The sequence below is a fragment of the Anopheles coluzzii genome, chromosome 3 (assembly GCF_943734685.1).
Source record: "Anopheles coluzzii chromosome 3, AcolN3, whole genome shotgun sequence".
NCBI lineage: Eukaryota > Metazoa > Arthropoda > Insecta > Diptera > Culicidae > Anopheles > Anopheles coluzzii.
The window spans coordinates 24,618,584-24,642,605 of NC_064671.1; the positions used below are offsets into that span (position 1 = coordinate 24,618,584).

Genomic DNA, 24,022 nt, shown 5'->3' on the forward strand with positions numbered 1-24,022 from the left:
TAACAACGCAAATTAACAAATAGCTTCAAATGAGCCAAGAAATTGTTGGTCCCTCGGCTCACTCGCCTGGAGACGAGTCTCATTCCCATCGGTGAACAGTTAGCGAACGTAGCGTCTTCCTATTCACCGAACACTTCCCGCGCGGTGGGTTGAAACGTAATCAAACTTAATTGAGCGTGCCTAATCAGGTGGGTGCAATTAGGAATTACTCCATCGACGGGGACGCTTTTGCTGATCGGAGACGTTCCCTTTGGAATGGTCAATGGTTCGTGGGTGTGTAATAGCTGGAAGCGAGTAATTGCAATTTTGGCATCGATAAGAATATTAGTGAGTTGATGTAATGATTGTTTATTGTAATGGAAAAGCTCAAAACCAAACCTTTATAAAGGAGTTTAAATTGAAAAAACTGTCAGTATCTGCTTTTACATTCTGTGTAATAATCAAACTATGTCCCTAACTGGATCCTATTCAGCCTCGTGGGTAAATCCTCGTGGATCGATGTCATATGTTTCACATACCGAACATTCCATTCACATATTCCGCCCGACGTCTTCATTCTCACGTTGAAGTACACGGTTAAGATGCAAAATTCCATCGAATCATCATTGGCACGACACGACACCGAACACAAGGTTGCCACGAATAGTAACAGCGTTGTGCGGTAATACCCGGCCGGAAGCGACACGTTCGATTTAAGGGTCATCGAAAAAGGTTTCCCCGTTCACGCTTCGGCATGACTCCCATCCTCGTTAACGTATTAACCCTTACCCGTGGCCATGGGTACAGGTGCCGTTTGCACTTCGTGTGGTTTCGTGAAGTTCAAGAACAATTATTCCGAACACGTCTACCGGTGGGTGTACGAAGCTGTATAGGAGGGAGGGAATGTGCGTGCGTCTTCCCTGTACACAGACACACAAAAAACCCCAAAGGAGAGCATGGTGTAAAGGGTTTGGCTTTGCAGGTTGTATGTAAACCCTTGAGATAGAGATCCACCCCGAAGACACGTCCCATCAGTTAGCGTGCGCATAGCGTCGCACTAGTGTTGGTGATACTTTAAACAACGCGAGAAGTCGCCGTCACGTACCAATATTACCGACACAATGCAACAGAAAACCGGGACTGTGGGACTGTAAGTGACCTTCACGGTGGCATGATTATGTCGATAATATTGCAGGGTATTCTTTTTGGGACGCAGTAATGGACATAAAGTGATATGATGGATTATTTACGTTAAGAGTGGTATAGTGGGGACCGTTGAATCCGATTCGTTCCAAGAAATATTGCCACAAAAGCTGAAAATCTTGTTTCAGCTCTCAAAAGTCTTCATTGAGCGAATAGGCTGTTGAAGTTTCGTCTTGTTGGCGAAAGCCTGTCCATCATAAAAGCATTAGAAGCAGGCGATATTATTATTTAATGACATATCTATACAACAATTAGGGTTCCTTTCAAACAAGCTTAGTTCACAATTCGGGAAAACGATTCGGCTGTTAGGAATAATGAAATAAATGCCACAAAAGCCCACCTCACGATCCCTGAAGTCCTGAAGGGATTCTTTTGCACGCTGAACAGCAACATTCCATCAGTCGTGTGCCGGCCAACTAATGCTATGGTTCGATTTCGCTATCATGACTTATATTTTATTCAACGCACTCAAGTGAAAAGTCCGGTCCAAAGCACGAGGACGAAAATGGTAACAAAAGCCGCGCTAGCAAAAGCAAACGAATTTCAGTTTTTTATGAGTCAATTGCCAGCGGAAGTAGTGGCGGCTCATTGTTTGACGATAAATTCCATCAACGATCCACTTGCCCTCTATCTCCCTTTGACGTACACACACACACACCGGTTATCTTGATAGAAGGCCCAATCGCGTGCCCGTTCTTGTTCATTTTCCTTTCCTTCGACTCGACTAAATAAATGCCTCCTTCTGCTGTTCTAGTAGCCTAACGCCAGGACAACGGCGAAAGTGTGATACGATCTAAACGAGCGAAAAGATGAACCATTTCCGTTTGCGTCCCATTACGTACCATTTGCTAGCATGCACTTGCTATACACTGAATTTTCTTTCGTTCTCATTCTCTTTCATTTTTAATACGCTCCCTTTCCCCCCCAAACCAGGACCAACCATCGGCCGGCCGGCGGGGCAAGCTGTCGTCCTTGCGCCGTTCGCTGAACGCGCTCCGCTGTAGGATATCGAAACGAGGCCGCTCCAAGCCACCCGACCAATTTCTGGACAAATTCTCGGCCGCCTCCGCCACCTCCGACACCCGCCTGCATCAGGCCGGCTGCGTTGCGCCGCAGGCCGTCCCGTCCGACGGTGTCTGCAGCCGGCTGTCGGTCGATCCGTCCCTTCCGTCGCACTATCGGGTAAGTATGGGGGAGGTTTGAGGAGGGGATGCTGAGCGGGAAACGCTCTCGGGGAGGAGGTGGATGCTGTAGCGACTTTTTCCGACCGAGCGACGCGTGCAGTTTACCATTGTGTCGCCAATTGTGTGAGTTTAATTTTTATTTTTCCACTCCCATCAACACCGCCATAGCTCATTAGACGCGCTGAAACGGCAAGCGCTAGCAGCTTGATTGCTGTCGTTTCAATTAGAAGAAATCAAGGGTAATTGGTTTGCGAGTTCCCTCCGGTGCTGGCATGGCGGGGGGGGGGGGGGGGGCGCGCAATGAAATGCCACCAACTGCTGGCCTTTTGTTTCATGGTGATGAAATATGAATGGGTTTTAAGGGAAGGTTTTAGTAGCTAACATTTGATGAAATGGCATAATGTTTATTAAATTAAGGAAAGGTTTGTAATTATCAGCTGTTTATTATGCTTAAAAGGTCCCTCAAGGATTTAGATAAAAAAATCAACTTATTATTATTATTATTATTATTATTATTATTATTATTATTATCCATCCACGCTATTCTAGAGTAATGAGCTGTTTCTGATCTCTCAGATCAATACAGATGAAGTTACCAACTTTGAAGAAATGAACAAACCTGAAACAAAAACGTCGTCGAACTAAAAGCAAGCCGGTAGCAAATGATGTATCATAAACGATGCCCAAGCCCATGCTAAATGAGGGAAATTCTCGAAAAGCATTTATCTTGTGTGCTGTTTGCGTGTGTTTTACACACGGTTTGGCCGTAAGGCGGAGGACCCTTGGAAGATCTTATTAATCTGGCCCATTCATTAGATGAGCTGCAACAACAACAAAAAAGGAAACAGACATCACAAAAGACAAAAAAATGATGCTCATTTTTCCTTCGAATGCAATTCCACCCAGTGCCCCAGTGCCCTTCGGTCTACGGCTGTTAGTTAAACCCACCGTAAAGCCGAGTGGGCGGTAGAAATTGTACCGATTGCCGAACGCCAGCCCTTTCCAAAAAACCTTCAGGCAATTCAGGGTTGTAGCGAACTCATTCGTAACTCGGTTGAAAGGCGTTGTTCATCCTTATTCGTTGTCGTCTTTTGCTGGGTTTTGATCGACCGGAACACCTCTCCACCCGTTGGATGGACGTGTTGTTCCGTTGTTGTCTGCCAAGAGAAACCTGTGGCAACGAGGCGTAAAATCCCGATTTCCGGATTTCAGCACAATCAGATGAAACCTTCGTATCAATTTCATGCTTGTTTGAATGGCTTAGTAGAGCAACATTACCGGTGCGTGTCTCAGATGCTGAGCCTGCCATCTTATTGATCACGTTAACGTAAGCCTAAACAAGGGAGCAAACGAATGATCATAAGATGGTGTGAAGAGATGAGGCATGTTGGTGTGAAAAAATGGGAAATTTTCTATCGATTAATTACTGATGTGAGTACATTCTGTATCGACTAGATGATTTGGCCAGGTTACAATACTACGCAACGGAATTTTAAGGCACTCTGTACTATTTACCTATTCCAGAATCCTTACCCATTCTGGATCTTATGCTCTATTTTTATTGTTTCTGGAACTCCAATACCAATACCGGCGCTGAACTGATCCTAGCCCCATCCTGACACAGGAACCTGTCCTAACCATCATATCGGTTATGTGATTGATTTCGACACCATAACTGTCCTGGAACATCTCCTAAACTTCTTACCGGTTCTGGAATCAATCCCCGTTCCTATACCGTTTCTGGAACAGATCCTCACCCATTACCAGTCCAGGATCTTGCGCATATCAGTCGTGGAATGGATTCTGAACCTACACCTACACTTGGAGAGTTCTCTAGAATCTGTCGTATCCAACTATAGACAAAAACAAAAGTATGGCACTATTATGAAGGTGTTCTAGAAACTGTTTGTCATGTTTGATATGGCATTCCAGAGCATCTCCATAGAACGCCACACGTTTCTTTTATGTCAGCTGTCGTATACGATAAATTCTAAAGCACTCTCTTAGTACCATGTGTATAGCAGGATAACAGAATAGATTCAAGAAGTTTGGCCTACTCTTAAGAATGCACAACACAAAGCTCATAGCACAGCGCACATCCCTGGGAGTCTACTTCCTCAGAGCAAAAGAGTAGGCCAAAATGGTGTTATTCCTTCTTCTTCACCAGGTACTGATACAATTATCGTTATTATGATTACACTAATAAAGAAGATACCATTCCACCGAACAAAGATTTCGTAAGATCGCTGTTGGAAAAAATAAATTAATAAGACACTCCACGGACAACGATCGTAGCAACCCGCGAAGTACACGTCCTCGACTTCTGATTGCCCATCGAGCATCGAATGAAGCGCTCAGTTTCCAGGCAAATGTGCAAAGGTCATTAAAGTTCCTCAGCACCGAGATCGTCCTCAACGTAGTAGTCGGGGGGACAGAAGTGTGAAGATGCCCTCGTTTTCGGAAAACATTAGCAAAATAGGAAATATTCTCGACCAAACTCATCGACATTGATGGCCGCTTGCTCGCTCGCCCGCTTGCCGTGGGTACCGTACTGTGTGGTGGTAAATAATGAGCGAGAATTAAGCACCCTTACCCCTCCTCAAGCTTAGTTTGCTTTGGCTCGGTCCGTGGGGTTTGGCTTGGTTTTGCGGTTTCCCGCCCGCTAACGAAACGTACCCGTCGCACGGGACGTGCGTTTCCCCCGCCTTGACTTACTCACTTGTTTGGCTGAAGTACACAAGAAGTCAAAACACGACCGTGTGGTGGTCCGCGTGGTTTTTGGTGTAGCAGCACTGTACTTTGCTTCATAGACACTGCTGGCTGGGAGAACACACCCCCTACTTTACGTAATAACGTTCATGCCCACACCACAGTCACACACAGACACACCGTGGTGGCATCTTCCAAATCCTTCGAAATGAAACATCAACGCGATGAGAAAAGCTGCGCTCGAACGTTTTTAGGCTGCTTAGGATGCTTTGAATATTGAACACTCCTCGCGAGCTTTGGAGAGGGACGCGCTACGGTTGCTAAGGATAAAGACAGCCCAGACAGCGAATAAGGATTAATGGTAATGGCAGATGGAGCAGCAGCAGCACGGTGGCTCATCATGATTCGTCTTATTGATTAATCATGCCAGGCTTGTCGGGGTTTGATGCGAGTGAGTCAATATTATCCATTAAGTACATCGGACGTGCGTAGGTTGCGGAATGAGTTTTTGGCTGATCGAAGTTCAGTTCATTCCGTGCCGCGAAAATGGTCCGAGATCATAAAAAGGAAGCTATAAAACAAGTTCAATCAACGGGTTAACCCATATTTCGTCGCAGTTCGGTCGATATTATCCTGGAGATTGGAATTACTTTCAATTGAGTGGGATTACAAGAGTCCCAAGAAATTGCATGTCTCCTAATCCTACTTCATTTGCAGAGCAAACGCTCATCAGGTTTGCAGACCATTATTATTGAAGCTTTATTTACATGTTTATTCAAAATCTCCAGTTTCAACACTTAGTTCTATCTACTTAATCAACTTTTTTTGTAATCTTCTAGTGGCTGTCTGTCGTTTCGCTGGCTGTACTGTACAATATCATATTTGTGATAGGACGAGCGGTCTTCTGGGAGCTAAACAAGCAAGCCTCCGTGCTTTGGTGGATCCTGGACTATCTGTGTGATTTCATCTACTTGACCGACACGCTGGTGCATTGTCATGAGGGTAAGTGCAATTTGTTATGCATGAATAACAATTTCGTGGACTAAACTCCATGCTTTTGGAATGTCTTTATAAGCTTACTGCTCCGATAAACCGGTATTAAAATTAGTCACATCTCATCAGCACATAAACGTCGCTCCCAGGAGCCATGTGCCGCCTCTTTGACACTCCTAATAAACCTATAATGAGCGTAATCTCCCCCGATGATCGCTTTTGTTATGCGGAAAAATCGTGGCTAATGTTGTGCACGCAAGCATCGTTTGCCCGAAAATCTCAAAACCTTACCACGCCCCGCCACTTATTCACGAGCTAAAAGCTGCAAGTCTTTTCGGTTCCATAAACAACAACATCGCACCACCGTTCACAAGCGTTCTCTGCATGCTGATGCTGCTGCGGGAAGACTTCTTTTTCGTGCGTTTCGAGAGAGAAAAGTTGTACAAACCACAATATCCCCCTCCCCGGGTGGGTGTGTGTGTTGGGACACCAATCCGAAAAACGAAAGCGTACTTTCGTCTAGCAAGTATGGAATGGGCAAAGGATGGTATGGAGCCGACCAAGAATGTTCCCACTCGACCGCAGAATGTGGCATAACTCACAAATTATCTGTAATCTCGATGGATCTTGCTTTAATTACCGCAGCCGCATCATTTCGACCAGTACCAGTACACGTGTACGGAGGCGTTCGGGGGAAAAGTTCGGGAAACGCTTCCCGTCTGAAGAAACTGCACAGTCCCACCGGACTGAAGCTCGGATTCGAACGAAAGCAAAGTCACGGAAATGTCGCTTCGCTCGTTCGCCATGGTCGTCTAGAGGAGGCCGTTGACAATGCGCTACCGGAAGCACATTTCTGCCTTTTGGCCGCCGACTTCCGTTTCGTACTCCATCCTCCCATCATTAGACTTACGATCATGTGCCACCCAACCATCGGCGCGGGGTGCCCCTGAGGCACGGAAAAAGTTGCTTGCCTTTGAAAATTATACGAAAACTTCTCCCTTTTTGTGCAACCCAGCCAGAGCTCTTCCGATCGTCCCAAGACAATATGCGAGCAACTGCGGTGTCCGTTTTGTGCGGCCCAAACGCCCGATTGCTTCCTGCTTCCGATGCTTCCGACCATATCCGCCACGTGTTCTTGAAGCGAGTTGGGACAAACTGGGGCTGGGCGGTTGGATTCAAGAATTTGTTGCTGAAGCTAGAAAATAGGTTAATCGATCGCCGGGCCAGATAATTTATTTCCTGCTGGCACACAATGTTCCCAGGAGGAGAAGAGAAAAGGCTGGTAGAAGACATTGGCTGGGTGACAGGGCGCTGACACACGAAGCCATGTCTCGCACACCCTCCCCAAGCTGCCAAGTCCAAGAAGGTCAGGCCGGGTTGGCCGGATTGGCTCGCGTTGCAGATCCACTGTGCGGAAGGATCCGACACTGGTTGGGCTTAAATGCAGGCAACTACTTGTACCCCGCACAGCCTCTTTCTGGGGTTGCGATGGTTTTGCAGCTCCAGCCCGAGAGGGTTTCTTCGAAGATTAGGAAAATGAGATTGAACTGGCCAAGTAGTGTGGCCAACAATGCCATCGGTTGGTTCCCGGAAAGCGATGCGCCCGTTGGCAATCGTTCTCTTGCTCTCTCTCTATCTCTCTCTCTGGTTTTCCATTCTGTTTCCGCAAAAAGGCAGTAGCAACGAGTGATTCATTAAATTGTGCCCCGGTCAGCTTGTAGAATTCGTGCAGCCCAGCTGGGCCGCCTTTCTTCGGGATCTTCCCATCACGAGCCTTGGACAGAAGTGTGCGAAGTGTGTGTGTGACGTGGGGCGAAGTAGTGTGTAGTGATTTGTGGCGGTCGTCTTCCCGGGAAGGTCTTTTACTACTAGATTTGCCCGAACCGAACCCGAACATTTTGAACGGGCTGCTGGAAGTAAAAAACAAAAACTTTATCACAGTGCACACGATATGGGGAAGTTGGGGAAGGAGTGTTGTTTCAGCAGCTATCAGGACAACATTTTCAACAGCTTCTACACCAAACATGGAAGCTTGCGGGTGCTTGTAATTGTTGTTTCCGATCGTTTTCACCGAATGGTTGCTGCTATCCTTGAAATGTGCTTGGTTTATTGGACATGCTTAGATGGGTTGAAGGACACTCTAGTGATGCCAATATTCCATATAACTTAACATACCACAATAGAGTAACTGGCAGTTCTGCGAAATACCAGACAGTAGTACAGATAATCTGTTTTTCTTTGTAAAATATCACATCAAGTTCAACATGTGACTTTGGTATGTTGCAATAACACTGCATCGTATTTCAAACTTTCATCTGAAAATGCAATTGTCAATGATAACTATTGAATTTACTCTTTTGCAAGTTGATACGGTTAGGTGGTCTTGCGATGTTTGTTTGTGCACTGATATTCCTAACCAAAATTATTCAATTGTTAGACTTCAAACTAAGACTAAGAAGCATGCCAACTAAAAATCATTCAAACAAGCTTAAGCAAGCCTTTTAATTAATTTTATACTTTTACAACAAAAGGTGACATTACAGTGACCAGTTAAGTTTATGTCCAAGAAACCTCTTAAGTTCATGCGATTATCGTTATGATCGTTCTGATGAAATTGGCTGCCAATAACTGACTCATCCAGATAGCATGAATTCTCATCCACACCGTCATCTCTCACGCAGGGCTGACATTACTGAAGATGGATCAAATAATAATGTTTAATATGTATAATATGTTTAATAGGTTTTGTCAAGTTTAGCTCACTTGAAATTGCTAGTGATATACTCATACGTTGATACAAAAGCACTTTGAACAAGTGTGATTAATTCCTGCCTCGCCGCCGTAATTCCTGGCTCGTACAGGTCACAGACGGAGTTAAAGACTCGCCAACAGGCAGAATATGGGGTCGTGAGCGTCAAAAAAGCTTGGGATTCAGCAATAGCAAGCTGTCAAAAATAGTGAGCCCACCTTAAGAACTGGTCGGAGAACTCGAAAAAGTAGCTAATTTACTATAAGAGTTTGGAAAATTTCATCCCATGTTCCTCTTATGTATATGTATCAGTCTGGCCTTTTATTGTACATATCCTTATGAAAAGAAAACAAAAACTGATGCAAAAGAATTCAATGAAGGAGCACTAAACCATTTAATGATCACAACGTCACAATATTACCCTTCTTCCTACATAGTCTACCGATGCCATTCGAGACTATCGAACGACTTGAAAAAGGTCACCACACAACATCATCGATGACGCCGTCGCGCCGTTATGAAAAAGTCTCCAATTACATACACGCCAACACATATCCAACCACTTTTACTTCGGGAGATCGGGAGCTTTTTCTCCACAATTTTTCTTCACCGGTTAGACGGAGCGTTCTTTTTTTTGCCTGCTATTTTGTTTGCCATCTCCGCTTCGACAGCAAACAACTCCACAGACCGGGCGATGGCCGGGCGATGATGCTTACATCGAGCGAAATTAAAATACTACACGCAAGGGCGGCTTTTTCACGCAGCCTGCATGTAAGTGGGAAGCAAACAGGAAAATCAATCAATTTATGGCCGTGGCTCCCGTCAAACGTCAACCCATGCTCTGGCAAACCACCCGCCGTTGGTAGCGACAGCATATGGAGCGCAGGCAGGCGCTTTGTGACGCACGAGATATATATTTTATTGATTATCCAATCGTCGAGTCGGAGGCCTGGGTTCCCTGCCCGCGGAACATGAGATCCCGAAACCCGTCTTTGGGGTGGGCTGGCGAAACGTTAACCCTACTTGTCCCCGGAATGTCGGGAGCGCACAAGTGCCATAAAGCAACCCTCGTCCCGGGAAACACAGGGAACAACCACCACACACACACACACACACACACACACACACGGCTTGCCTGTACGAGTGCCGTACCACATGAAACTGGAAATAAACCAAAAGTAAAACACAATCTGCCAAAATCTCGTCATTTCCCGGGCTGTGCTGTGGCGTCGTCTGAAATAGCATAAATCAAATCAACCTCGAAATTCAATTCATTCAGGATTGCGAGTTGCCGTGAAGGAAGCAACAATTGGTTGACTTGGAAGGCGCAGCGTTGCGTGGCGCTATAGAACGGCACGGAAGAATCCTTCTTTTATTGGGGATGGCACTTTTTTGGCCTTTGCATTTCTTTGGAACTACTACAGACGGAGGGGTTTTCGGGCACTGAACCTTTGCTTCTTTGATGATGAGAGCATTACCCAAGGCTCTTTTTAGCCTTTTGTTTCGACGCTAATTCAAATGAAATGGGGCAGCTATCCCGAGCGGCTGGAATGTGACGCCGAACTCGAGAGAATCTTTCCTTTTTGGGAGCATACTACGAGAGCCCTAGAGTATTTGATCGTGAAGGAAGCAATTACTCCAACATTTTCGGACTAACGTATAGCCTACTACTAACTTGACAACCAATCTTACCGTCATGCAAATTCTAATCCAGAGCATTTAAAACGGTTCGCATCGTCAAAGCAATTGCTAGTGAAACAAAGAAAAAAAAAGACCCCTAACGTTACACAGGAAGCAGATTGAATCCTTTTATTTGCTGGAATCTCGGAATTACTGTGCCCAGTCACTCAACTTCGTGCTTATCTTCTCTCCCAAAAACAGGATACTTGGAGCAGGGGCTGCTGGTGCGTGATGCGCCCAAGCTGCGGAAACACTACTTCTCCAAGCAGCGCTGGTGGCTCGACGTCGTCTCGATGCTGCCGACCGACCTCGCCTACATCTGGTGGGCGCCGAGTTCCTGCGCCGCCACCCGGCTGCCGTGTCCAATTATAGTTAGAATTAATAGGTTACTGCGTCTTCCAAGAATGTGGGAATGGTTCGATCGAACGGAAACGGCCACCGGCTACCCGAACGCCTTTAGGATATGTAAAGTAAGTGTGCATGCCAGCACAAGCCCAATCACCTTGAACCGTAGCTCTGGACTAGCTCACTACAAGCTTGCCGTTTTTTTTTCATTACCGTCCCGCAGGTTGTTTTAGCTATTTTAGTACTCATCCACTGGAACGCGTGTCTGTACTTTGCCATCAGCTACGCGCTCGGCTTCAGCACCGACAACTGGGTGTACAACATCAACGGCCCCAAGAACCTGACACTGTCCCGGCAGTACATTTACAGCTTCTACTGGTCCACGCTCACGCTGACCACGATCGGCGAGACGCCGACGCCGGAAAACGATGCCGAGTATCTGTTTGTCGTGGCGGACTTTCTCGCGGGCGTGCTCATCTTTGCCACCATTGTCGGTAAATTTGGTTGTAGGGGGTTGGATATTTTGGAGAGAGTTTTTTTGGAATTAGTTAAAACATTTATTTGGAAAAGGTCTGCAGAATGCTACAATTTTAATCGTATGTCAAAACTCTCACGCATTCTGAAATTCTTATTTAATCTGGCTTTAATTCAGAAATGCTAGCACATTATTTTGATCCATTGCCATGAAGCTTTTGTGAATAGATACAACCTCCAAGTCCCATCTTCCCAGTAACAAATCCCTTTCGATTCGCTTTAAATCCACCAAAAGATTGATCACACCAGCCGTGTCAGTTGAGAACTGATCGTTCAAACGCAACATCTGTTTGTCAGTCCGCCAGTGTCGTCCCGTTGCGTGCTCGTGGGTGTGCTTCTACTCAACTTACAACTTTCTCTGCCACTCGCGCTGTGTGTTTTCACCCGCAGGAAACATCGGTTCGATGATATCCAACATGAACGTAACGCGAGTCGAGTTCCAAAACCGAATGGACGGTGTGAAGCAATACATGGCCTTTCGGAAGGTGGGCGGCGAGCTGGAGGCACGGGTAAGTCCAGCCAGTCCTTGTTCAGCCATCGATTTCGTGTTCTCTTCAAATCGTATTTGTGTGTTTTTGATGTCACACCGACCAGGTCATACGCTGGTTTGCCTACACCTGGGCGCAGAGCGGTGCGCTGGACGAGGAGCGCGTGCTGGCCGCACTGCCGGACAAGCTGAAGGCCGAGATTGCGATACGGGTACACATGGATACGCTGCGGCAGGTCCGCATCTTTCAGGACTGTGAGCCGGGCCTGCTGGAGGCGCTTGTGCTCAAGCTGAAGCTACAGGTAAATATGCTGGGAGATGGGAGCAGAGTTTTAGGTTTCACGCGCCCCTGGTTGCTAACGACGATGGTGTCTCGTTCATTCGCACAACGCATAGGTGTTTAGCCCCGGTGACTACATCTGCCGCAAGGGTGACGTCGGCAAGGAGATGTACATCGTGAAGCGCGGCAGCCTGTCGGTCGTCGCGGACGATGGCATCACGGTGCTGGCCACGCTGGGGGCTGGGTCCGTGTTCGGTGAGGTGTCGGTGCTGGAAATTGCGGGCAATCGTACCGGAAACCGCCGGACGGCTAATGTGCGTTCCATTGGTAAGTAATTTAACGCTTTGTGTACAGAACTTTCAGTTTGACTGCAAATTGAATGTTAATTCGTAGAATTCTTGTAAAAAACACAAAGGAAATTAAATTGAAGCTTTTCACTTAAATGAGCTGCCATGTTGCCAAGTAACTCGTTCGCTCAGGAGTAAGAACAAATGATCTAAACAGACATTGGAAGATTAATTAAATTTCACCACAAAATGCTGTAAATTACACTTTAAGAAGACAGGACATTTTGAAGAAGTTCCAATGAACGAAATTACAACATTCTCGACTCATCTATCATTGGATTCAACCACTCTGTCTGCAAAACAGCCAATTTTGCCAATTCTTTTTATTTTGATCACCAACTCCAACGCCGGGTTGAATAATTCATAAGCTTTGCTCGAGCATTGTTTACAGAGACAGCAGTAAAGACAGCGGTACGCTACAAGAACCGCTTCCAACATGCAACCCGTGCCCAATGACCCGTTAAGCGGCTTGATTTCACCCTCCCCAGTGCTTTCAATTTGAAATGAACGGCGGACGGAAGTCTCGACCACCGAGTGGGGCTAGCATAGCATCCTTTCAGCTATCCTCCTGACGCGCCCACAGAAAGCAGTGCCACAGTGACGGAAAGTTTACTTAATTTTGTAACTCATCGTTTTTCGAGCTTCGACTGTGCTCTTTCATCTTTTTGGGCTCATTTTCTAATTGAGGTTTTTGGGAGGTTTTGGGACCTCGTTGGGAACTTTGTTTACGTATGTCTGTTTGGTGTATCGATTTTTATTGCCCTGTTTCGTTTCCCACGAAGGAAATTGGGTTGAGCTGGTAGGATTCTTAATTTGGATTTGAGAAACTTTCTTTTAACTTCTAACTTCCAACAAGACTTATATCTGCTCCTACGCACAAAGTTCCGAAAAGGATCTGCGTCTATAAGAAGAAATAAAATTTTAAGTTCTTTTACTGGTAAAAAAAAGCTTTTTCGTCCCGTTCAATTCTCATACTTATCGCCTGAAAGTGAACTGAGTGAAAAAGGCATAAATTATTACAACCCTCGCAACGTGCCTCAAGCACCGGGGGCTTTCAAATCTCGCATCTTCGCGTGCGCTAACAGCAAAACATCGTATCAAAAATTGCCAATTAAAGCAATCGACCTGTATCGATCCGGTGCGAACCACCCGGTGGGTTCGATGACGTTACCATCCGGCACCAGGGCACGGACTAGGATAATTGGACTCCCCCGCCAACCGTACCCGCACGCTACGAAATTGAGCTCGAGTCTTACCGGGACTTTCCCGCTTGCTGTTTTTTTGTTGTATTTGTTTGCTCTCCCACAGGTTATTCCGATCTGTTCTGTTTGGCGAAGCGTGACCTGTGGGAAACGCTGGCCGACTATCCGGAGGCACGAGCGTCGCTGACCGAGCGTGGGTGTCAATTATTGCGAAAAGATGGTCTGCTGGACGAGGCAGTCTTTGCCAGTGAGTAACCACGTGGCAGGGTGATAACGTTTGACATTTGCATACTTTGGGGCGCATAGTATGCAGGATCTTCATTTCGGGATTTTTGCTCTCTCTCTCTCCCTCTCTGTCTCTCTCTCTCTCTTTCCCTCTCTCTTTCTCTCATTTCCACAACCTCACAGACGCCCAGCAGACGCAGGATTCGCTCGAGAGTGGGGTGGCCCGGTTGGAGCAGACGGTGGAAAACTTGAACCTTCGGTTGGCCCGCCTGCTGGCCGAATATTCCGCCAGCCAGGCGAAGCTGAAGCAGCGCATCTCCAAGCTGGAGGACAGGTAAGTGATGCCCCACACCGATGTCACGCGACACATTTCCATAAGCTTCCAACGCTTCAGGTGCGTGTTGCGCCAGCGTGCCCGGATGGTCTTTCAGCTTTCATTAGCATTAATTACCCCAATGCACGGTTGCGCCTGCCTTTAAATCTCATCCCAGAGCTTTGTGAACTGTCAAGTGGCAGTCAAAACTCGATAAAAATCGCCATCATCATTACCAAGCCATCCCACGGCAGACCATCGCTGTCCAGTTTGCTGTGAGTTTGTCCACTTTGTGCATCGTTCTTTCCAAAGAGGGCAGGTGGCAGGTTAGGTAGTCCCTCCCAGCAGCATCCTGTAGCCGGAGCACGAAACGCTCTCAAGGTTTACCGAGTTCAACGCTCCACGGGGATAGAGTTATTGGACACCTCCGCAAGAGCCGGGAGTTGCTCTGAACTGTAGCACGTTGATAGTCCATTAGTGGCAGTGGCCTGCTCGGGAAGTAAACGAGGTTGTAAAAAAGAACGTACCAACTATCGTCCTTGGATTTGGTTCAGCGGTCAGCGAACTGAAGCATTTAGCATTCGGGGCTTGAGTTTTAGAGCACCGAGAGCGGATAATCCACAAAAGGTCAAGCGTAATTTTAATGTCCTCAATCGGGTGAAACTAGCAGCCAGAACATAAGGATTATGAACGATCCGGAAGCTTCAACGACAAAATTTAGTATTGCGTCAACGGCATACGGAAATGGAAGGGGGGAGGTACCATTTGTGCAGCCCTCAAGGAAACGTGGAAGAAAGTTTTCCCAGCGCTACAAACTCCCGATAGTAGCAGCAGGTAGATTTGCTGCAGCTTAGACGTCGTAAAACAACCTGCAAAAGCAGAACCAATCTTGCGCGGATTTGTTCGGAAGCACGTGATAGCAGCTGTACTTAGAGCCGATTCGTTTGCGCGGTTTCCTTAGCAACGGACGACTGTAGAGCTTCCGGTGTTGTGTTGTGCTGTTGTGTTCTGATTTCTTCTAGGTACATTGTAGAAATTTATCCCCACAGCCCCGGAAACAGTGCAGTCGCCAGTGAAGCTCGCTATTATTTCGCGCATTTCTCACTCAGCTTCGGTCCATTGCCTTTGACGGGTGTAAGTTTTGTGGCATTGAGATGGAGCAGCAGCAGCAGCAGCAGCCTCTCCCTTGCCTAGAACGTGTTTTTCCTAGTTTTTCCCAAACCTGAAAAGCATAACACACCCTACAACGAACATAATCCGGGGCTAAACGTGTGGTTGGGTTTATTATTCGACGGCCCCGGCACCAGGTTGGACCGGCTCCAGCGCTTGGATGCAGGTCACGTTCCACATCGCAAACGGAGTGCTCGTGCAGTCGGATGCGCCTTTGGATTGTTCTTTTTCGTTGCGTTTTTCTCTTTACATCCCCCTGTTATACCGAGTGCATTCCGCCAAATGTAATCGCTTTCAAAATCGGAGGTCCCTGTTAACGACACTAACCCCTCAACCCGCCTGTGCCTGTGGATCTGCAGAACTCCAGGCCGAGGAAATCCAATTCGGTAACCAAAGTCCCGGAACGAAACGCACACGAACGATGGACACTGCAGTGATGGAAGGAGCAGCAGCTTTCTCCACCTTCCTTATGACACACTTCTCGAGCTCGACCATCGAGAAAGTTGATAAAGATGGTGATGTGGTGGCAGGTGGATGCAAGCAATGCGAGAGTTCGCTTGCGCATGCAACCACCTTCTTACGTAAACTGCGTTTGCTGCGATTGTTTCAATTCCACTCGCCAATCACATTAAGCACAGTTGCACCACACTAACCCCGGTGAGGGGTGAGCATATTCTACCCTTTCTGTCCTCCTCCCTTCGCTCCGCATTTGCTCCAAATGCAGTTAAGGTTACGCAGAGGACGGGAGTGCAGGTTTCATTCGACAATAACTTTTGCGGCCAATTGCGGGCGAACCGCAAAACGATCGGTGACAATGTGTTTTACGAGAAATGTCTTACAATTTGCACGTTATTACTTTGGAGCTGGTGGTGTGCTTTTGTGCTGAAATGATTTCAGTACCGCGCAATCGGTCTCGCATGCTGTTAAAGTGCATTCATTTCGCTTTCCCGATTGGTTGTTGATGGTGGTGTTATTGCATGCTTTTCGTCTGAATATTGGCAACCTGAATTGGAATTGCTTATGAAATTGAAGCTTGAGCAAAGAACCACTGTAACAGAAAACCTTTAAATTGAACCCTATTTTATCACCTTTTTTAGTTCCAGTAGTTAGCGTTTTCAATCAGTCTTTAATGATTCTTCGTGAAAATGATGTTCTTCATTGATATTTTTTAAACATTTTTCTTTGTTTTCTGCGACTAATTCCAGTTTTTAAGTCAGATTTTGCATCCTGTATTGAAACAAATACAACTTTTTCGTCATAGGACATCTGATATGGGGTACAATTCCCGCCATTACAGCTTTTGTTTTTGGGAGAAAGGGATTGAATGTGCTTTGTCTTCTAAAATAAAATGACCACTTTGCACTTTGTTTTTGGAAAATACATTTTGAACACAATTTCAGTTATCTAATACTATAAAAAGATATTTATAGTCTAACCGTCTTAATACTGTTTTTAACTCAAATCCAGTCGCTTATTAAAAAAAAACAAGTTGTATTAATGTTTTTTTAACAGATACATTAATTATTATTTTACAAATCCTGCAAAATATTTGATTAGCTTATAGAATATTATCGTAAAAATTACCCCTAGAGATTACTCTCCTTGCCATCGAGTTTTGCCAATTACATTATGAAATCAACTTGAAGGCGCTATTCCCAGAACAAGCCGTAATAGGTTGCCATTAATCATCAACGTGCTTGCATCAATTAAATTCTAATCTAGTTAAACAGCACCAGGCACGGGACGCGTAACATCAACCACCTGATGTGAAACCTTAATTAAGGTTCTTCTGTTCCAGTGATACTTGTTTGTAATTGTATGTATTAAAAATATGCTATTCTATTATGTTCGTGCAAAAATAAACCGCAATCTAAGTGAATTGCAACTAATTGATTGTGAAAGCGCCAACACTTCCGGCGCTATCGGAGCGATAAAGTCTACGTTCAATTCAATGAATGGGATTGTTGATTGCAAATCCTCTTTCCATCTTGCTCCTTCTAGGATTGGTTCATAGAACGGGCATGTTGACAAAAAAAACGATTTTCTTTCCTTTATTGAAATATCCTTTGGTGTTATCAAAAGTAGTAAAGTTTTCATCGAGAAGAGAAAAAAAGCACCAACATTTCAATAAACTGTACACTTAAAACGTTCTCCAAACTGACCATGCGACCCATTTCAACGGTTGGTGAGTGCTTGTGTAGGAGTTAGATTTAATTTTAAATGTAACTCTACACCTTAAAGTGTGCTAGCGCTTGGTATGCGGCTACCGAATGGATTCAGGAGACAAGCCCGCCTGACAGCGTTTTGTTTGAACTTTGGGAAATTCGACTTCAGATCCCAAAAAACAAAGCAAAAAAAACACACACACCAGAAAGATAGGATAGAACACAATCGTACGCGAAACGAAGATTAAATCGGAAAACGAGCTTCGAATTCTAAATTATGCCTGCCATCAAACCACCTGCCAAAGGGAGTACAGGCGGTGAGAGAAAGGGAAGGTGTAAGGATAGCATTCGAAATGTCTGAACTGCTGTACGAAGGGCAGGAACAAGAACGAGAACCGTCGTCCACACTTTTGTCTTGGTGGCTTTCGTGCAGAATCTACGAAAGTATGGGCTCTCGCTCTCTCTCTCTATCGTGCGGGCGCTTTTCTAGCCATTCTTTATTGATGGAGCTTTCGAAGGCAACATTTTCATTACAGGCGAGTTGAAGCTATTTCCTATTCTCTTTTTTCTGTGTTTTGATATTAAGTATTGAGTCTTAATTGACTTTAAACTCGTTCAATTATTCAGCGCCACCTGCCTGCAAGAGGAACGTTCCATCCATGGTACTGTGGTGCCGATTCAGATCCATTCACTGATTTAATTTATCGGTTTTCCGTTTCTTCTGACTAATTGATTGCACAACTGTCCACTACAGAGAGTGTGCTTATTGTTTTTTTTCCTAGTCTCATTGACCGCAAGGTTTCGATATTTCTGTACTGGTACAGGGAAATATATTCAGAATTCTGATCTCCTAGATTGCAAATAACATAGGACGCCTTTAAAAACTTGATTTGATCGTGAATATTTATGGGAAATTCAATAGTATTTAATGAATTTCAATAGGCATTTCAATCATATGGCAAAAGATCCTTACAATTTTCTTCTATTCTTTATTATCGATTCACCGACTAAGGAACATAAAATAGACTAAACTTCCATTGAGTATGCACCTTACCAAGATGTGCACGAGACGCTGCACAAAAGATCAATCGAAATAAAAAAAGAAAGAAAAAAACCTAACTATTCAAAGAACGCGGAACCACGTGAAGCGCAGAAAACGTGAGCGCAATAATATGCTGAATGCTGCACATTTCTCGCCCCGGCCCGGGCTCGAAAGAAGACGTGCGGCGAGAGCGATAAGATTGCAATCATTCCTAACCTACATTGGTGCGCCGGCCAATGATGTACTTCATCGCCTCATTTGCAAACTCGGGCTCCCGGTGTGCATTTCTCATTTTCTTCTGTGTCTGTTTTCTCTTTTCTTTCTTTCTTTGTCTCCCTCTCACTCTCTCTGTTTTCCTTTCTTTCGGTTGGATTTGACTTTCGCGCACTTGGATGCTGCATCGCAACCATCGTAACCATGGATTATCATCGCACGATCCGGCTCCCGGATGAACTCAAAATCCGACGTAAATAACGCTCCCGTTCGCTCCCGGCGGGTGGCTGATGTTATGATAATAATGGACGCAAACAAACCAAACCAAAAAAAAAAACTCTTCTCAAACACGCACAAAACAAAACACGGAATGATAAAACGTGTGCGCGCAGAGTGCAAAAGCCGTCGCCCACCAGCAGAGGTGCAGAAGCGAAGGCGGCGCACCAGCAATTGCAGCATCCTGCAGGAGGATCCGCGGCATCCAATGCGGCCGGACGGTTGCGCACGCAACGACGCAAATCGCACTCGTCCACCACGACGACGACGACGACGACGGCCGCCGAAGAGTCCTTGACGACGGTGACGGCATCCGGGACGACACCGACCGTGCCGGGTGCAGCGGGCAGTGCCAGCAGCGGGACCAGCAGTAGTGCCCCAGCCCGACAGAATACGTTATGAATATGCATTCGCCATCTTGCAGCGTGGTACTACCACCACTACTACTACATCCTGCTGGCGAGTGGCGCGTGGGGCTGAGATGTGAAACGTGACGATGACGTCGTACATTTCCGGGGTTTCGGACGATAACGGGGTGACACAGATCGAAGATGATTTAATAGTGGATGGGTGGATGCGCTTCCTCCTCTGAACCGGCGAGCAGGAGCGCACTTCAAAACGGGTTTATACAAGACGGCTGCTGCAAAGAAAGGGTGGCGGTCAGCGGGAGAGCTGCCTCAGACAAGCTGCACCGTAGGACATCAAACGTGCCGGTATTTGGTTCTTTCATTTGTGTCCCAATTGTGCTTCTTCCGTTGATCAGTTTGATTGTGCAATATTGTTTTTCATTTCTTTTTAAATGATGGCCGCATTTTTCATGTTTTGTTTGTTGCTTTATAAATAAATTCACATTACTTCATTTTCTTCGAAACAATTCCACTTCTCTGTTGCATAAGACATTTTATGTTTCTGTCAGTTGGACAAAGATATTATTTGTTATTATTGTCCTTTTTTTCTCTGATTTTTCTATAAATTTAAACAACACCTTCAAGACGGTGCAGTTATTGGAGCAATGAATCTCTTCCTTCATTTAAAAGTAAGCTAACCAGTGCGGACAAACGGAGAAAAACAACAACAAAAAAACAAAAGGCCAACAAAACTAGCAACCAGTAACTAGCAAGTAATTGTTTCATTCACAACCATTGAAGACCTTGTGAACAGCATCGTGTTAATCATAAGTTGATAATAATAAAACTAGCAACTAACTACATGCATGATTCGAATACAAAACGATGGTAACAAACGATGTAGAGAAAACAAAACAAAAAATGGAAACAAAACATTTAACGTGCCTCGAAATGACTATTTAGTTTTTTACTTAATGATTGTGATAAGCTAGGGAAAAACAACAATCTCAACCACACACAGTGAACCACATCTGGTAGTAGTAGTAACGTGGTGGTACTGGTGGGCTATTGGTTGAGGGTTGGATTTGTGGTGGTAGCAGCGTTTGTAGTAAAGTGATGAAAGTGCGTTTAAAGTAAAACCGCATGTGTGACACGACAGTTTTGAGTAAACTAACCCAAAACGAACGAAAAAACCAATACCATTTTGTGGGGCAAATAATTGAAGAAAACGAAACGAAAAACTTAAAACAAAACTTAAACAAATACTAAGGTAGCAGTGCAAAAGGTACTAAACGTTCAAACATTAAACAGAGAAACTTAACTACTAGTGTTAAATTGATGAAAAAAACAAACAAACTAATGTTGACTATTAAACGTTTTAAGAGGAAAAGAGAACGTTAGAGCCTTGAGGAGCTTATCTTGTATTTGATTGTAAATTGTAGATGGTTTTATTTTAAATCAATTATTTTTATTGATAAATACTTAATGTGCTAGTTGTTAGCTACCTTTTCAAAGTAGAATCTCACGTTAATGCACACAATTGGCATGTCCTGTGTTTCATTTTGTTTGAATTGTTTTTTGGAAACAAAACGCTCTTCAATTCAATAATAGAAAACAATCAATATATCGATTACAACTCCAATTAACGCTCTCTTAACACAGTCTCGTTCTCTTTCTCTCCTCTCTTTCCTTCCCTTTCTGCTCTCTCTCCTCCTGTTTCACTTCACATCATCACCCACAACTCTAGCTCTCTATTACCCATCCACCCATCCCTCCTTCTAGTTCTACTATTGTTAGCAAATATATATTACAAACCATTGAAATGTTTCGGAAAAAGGTTTAAAAGCTTTTCCACCACTATATACACATACAAACCCCCACACACACAACACATAAGACACAAACACACACTGTAAGAAGAAAACATCAAGCAAATGCAAACTTAAAGCGCGTTTAAAAGACGCTCCCACGGAAGCGGCCTGCAAATGGTCGCGGTGGGAATAGTTAGCTGTTAACCTTAGGCAACAACAATCACCACATCGGTTTACCACTTTTACGTTGTTTTTTTTTAATGCGATTGTGCCATATTTTATGCAGAGGAAGAGTTTAAAGCCACGCTACGCAACCATAACAAAGCTTGTTTGCCGAGTTTCACGCATACGAACCTCAAATTCTGCCCCCCGCACGCACAGAGCCGATCAGCTTGCTCTTATTTCTCCCATAACCGTTTATGACAGGCTACATCAATCTTGAAGAAAGGAGAAATCATCCCAACAACGCCTTTGACAGTGACGTTCTGCTGAAGCCAACTCGCCACCCGCCCCGGATAACAAAGCATGTGAGAAATCATTCACCAAAAACACAGCAAAACAAAAAGCTGGGTTCGGGGCATATACACATACCTGAAAAGGCAACGAGAACCCAATAAAAGCAACCACGCCATTGCATAACCGATCACCAGCATAACCCGGCCCTGCTTTGCTCAACGATTTCCATAGCAGCGGAAATGTATTCTCCTTCCCATGTCTTCTTCCGCATGCATGCGTGGCGCCACGTGGTAGCGTGAGATGATGCAGCACGAAATGCGGGCGAAAACATCTTTCGAACAATAACTCAACAATGTATCAATGCCCCCACTGAATGTCGAAGTAGGCGGGTAAAAACGCCCCAGCACCTTCGCGCGGGCACAAGGACTGTTGTGCTGCCAGCATCCTGAGGTGAGGTGAGATGAGTTGCCATATCTGCGCAACCTTCCGTAGCGGCAGATCGATTTCATTGAACTTTCGAGCATTCGAGTAACTTCGAGTAGGGCCGGGCTTTGGGACAGGCGGCTCATTTTAATATGCAAATTTTAATAATACACATGCCTTATCATTCGGCGTTTGCGTTTTTTGCTTTGCTTTTGCCTCTTTTGCTCAAAAATGATAAAAGCTCGCCTTTCCATCTTTCTGCCGAGTTTCACCGCTAACCAGAAGCGGGCGGAAACAAGTCATATTTTCGAGGACAAAAATACAATAGCAGCGGATAGCGCGGTAATCGTTGTGGTGATTGTTGTTGCAGTTTTTTAGTTTGTAAGAACGAACACAATCTATCGGTTAAAACCGTACGCCCCCGTGCCACGGGATGATAGATTAGTTTCGCTGCGATTAGGGACGGATATAGCTTTACGACGACGATGACGCCGTGCTGGAACTGGGGAGGGAGCTGGATCATTGGGTTTTGGGGAGTCTGTCCTTTGTTCCGTCGTTGCACATTCGGCTTCAGTTTGAATAATAATTCATCATCCGGAATGTTGGGAAGAGGTTAAGCATGATTTCCGTGCTTCTTGTGGGTCCGTCGTGTATGTTTTTGCGCACAAAATCACATATCTGTTAGCAGTAGTAGCAGTTTAGCGGGCAACGTTCACTCTGTGTGTAACTCCTTTTTGGCAATAATGTGCAACGAATTTTTTTCTCCTGTTTGTTGGTTTGTTTTAAACACAAATTCACATTCACTTCTGCTCTTTTATTTGTCCCAAAACTAATCGAAAGCGCACCATTAAATGTTAATCAGTAGAACTACATGGAAGAGTTAAAAGAGTGCGACAAATGTGTCCCTTTAACACGAACGAGCGTTCGGAGCGTAGAATATCATACACACAACAAAAAAAACCACAAAGTTGAATTTAACTCTACCAAACAATGCTAGCGTCTAACAAAGTATAAAAAAACCCCTATCACTAAGGATCTAAACATCACTTTTTCCCTAACCCTTAAGCCAAATCGATAATAATTGCGCGATACGATTACTCGGTCCGTGGTCATTGTCCGTTGCAACGTTGGACAAGTTATATACGGAACACACTATACTAACACACTATTCGTCTATTGTGAAGACAGTTTTGGGTTGTGCTTGGGTTTACCTTTTTCATGTCTCATCTTTTGTCACTAAACAGTTGAAGGAGTAGTTATTTAGCATTGGAATCGAATAACAATACCATGGGCATTAGTTTCTGCATGCATACTGTTTTCATCATATAAATTGTACCCCCAATTAACATTATCTTACCTTGTTTTTTACTGAAAGAGAAACCGCAACGTCTTAATAGAAATTAATAAGTAAGCAAATAAGCAACCAAGAGTCCTAGTTCATAATGGTCGAACATTTAAACAAACAAACAAAAACCTACTAGTGTTAACATTGGATCAAGCCGAAATATGTATTGCGGCCATTGGAAATTGACACAGCAGCAAATCAATTCCTAATAAGTAGGCAAAAACAGGCCCGATGGAGATGAGTGGTTGACAGACAATTACTGTAAGAAACATTAGCGAAAGCGAATTTACAAAAATTGAAAAAAACATAAAAATAAAAACAACACATGGCACGATAAAAAGTGCAGCATAATTGCTAATTGTGCGGAGGTTCTAGCAAGGGTTATGATACAACAAAAAAACAATGAAGAAAGAAGCTACGTGGAAGATAATTAAGAGGAAAACAACAGCATAAACAAATAAATAAAGGTTTGGCGTAGCCGAAGTGCGGAACTAACATAGGGTATATTTTTTAGTGACTAACGTAAACGGAGGAATTAGGCGGG

General features: G+C 44.8%; 1 protein-coding gene across 3 annotated transcripts in view; it reads left to right on the forward strand.

The window, feature by feature from the left end:
- The window catches only part of LOC120954910 (cyclic nucleotide-gated cation channel subunit A), a 100,733-nt gene extending 77,676 nt beyond the window's left edge, over positions 1–23,057 (forward strand). For all 3 annotated transcript variants that reach the window (XM_040375225.2, XM_040375228.2, XM_040375227.2), the window contains 10 exons: positions 2,116–2,364; positions 5,915–6,077; positions 10,699–10,967; positions 11,066–11,336; positions 11,767–11,885; positions 11,971–12,165; positions 12,260–12,470; positions 13,799–13,939; positions 14,101–14,251; positions 19,213–23,057. In XM_040375225.2, coding sequence (XP_040231159.2) covers positions 2,116–2,364; positions 5,915–6,077; positions 10,699–10,967; positions 11,066–11,336; positions 11,767–11,885; positions 11,971–12,165; positions 12,260–12,470; positions 13,799–13,939; positions 14,101–14,251; positions 19,213–19,498 — 2,055 coding nt within the window. In that variant the 3' untranslated portion in view covers positions 19,499–23,057. The remainder of the gene's footprint in view (positions 1–2,115; positions 2,365–5,914; positions 6,078–10,698; positions 10,968–11,065; positions 11,337–11,766; positions 11,886–11,970; positions 12,166–12,259; positions 12,471–13,798; positions 13,940–14,100; positions 14,252–19,212) is intronic.
- Positions 23,058–24,022: the final 965 nt, after the last annotated feature.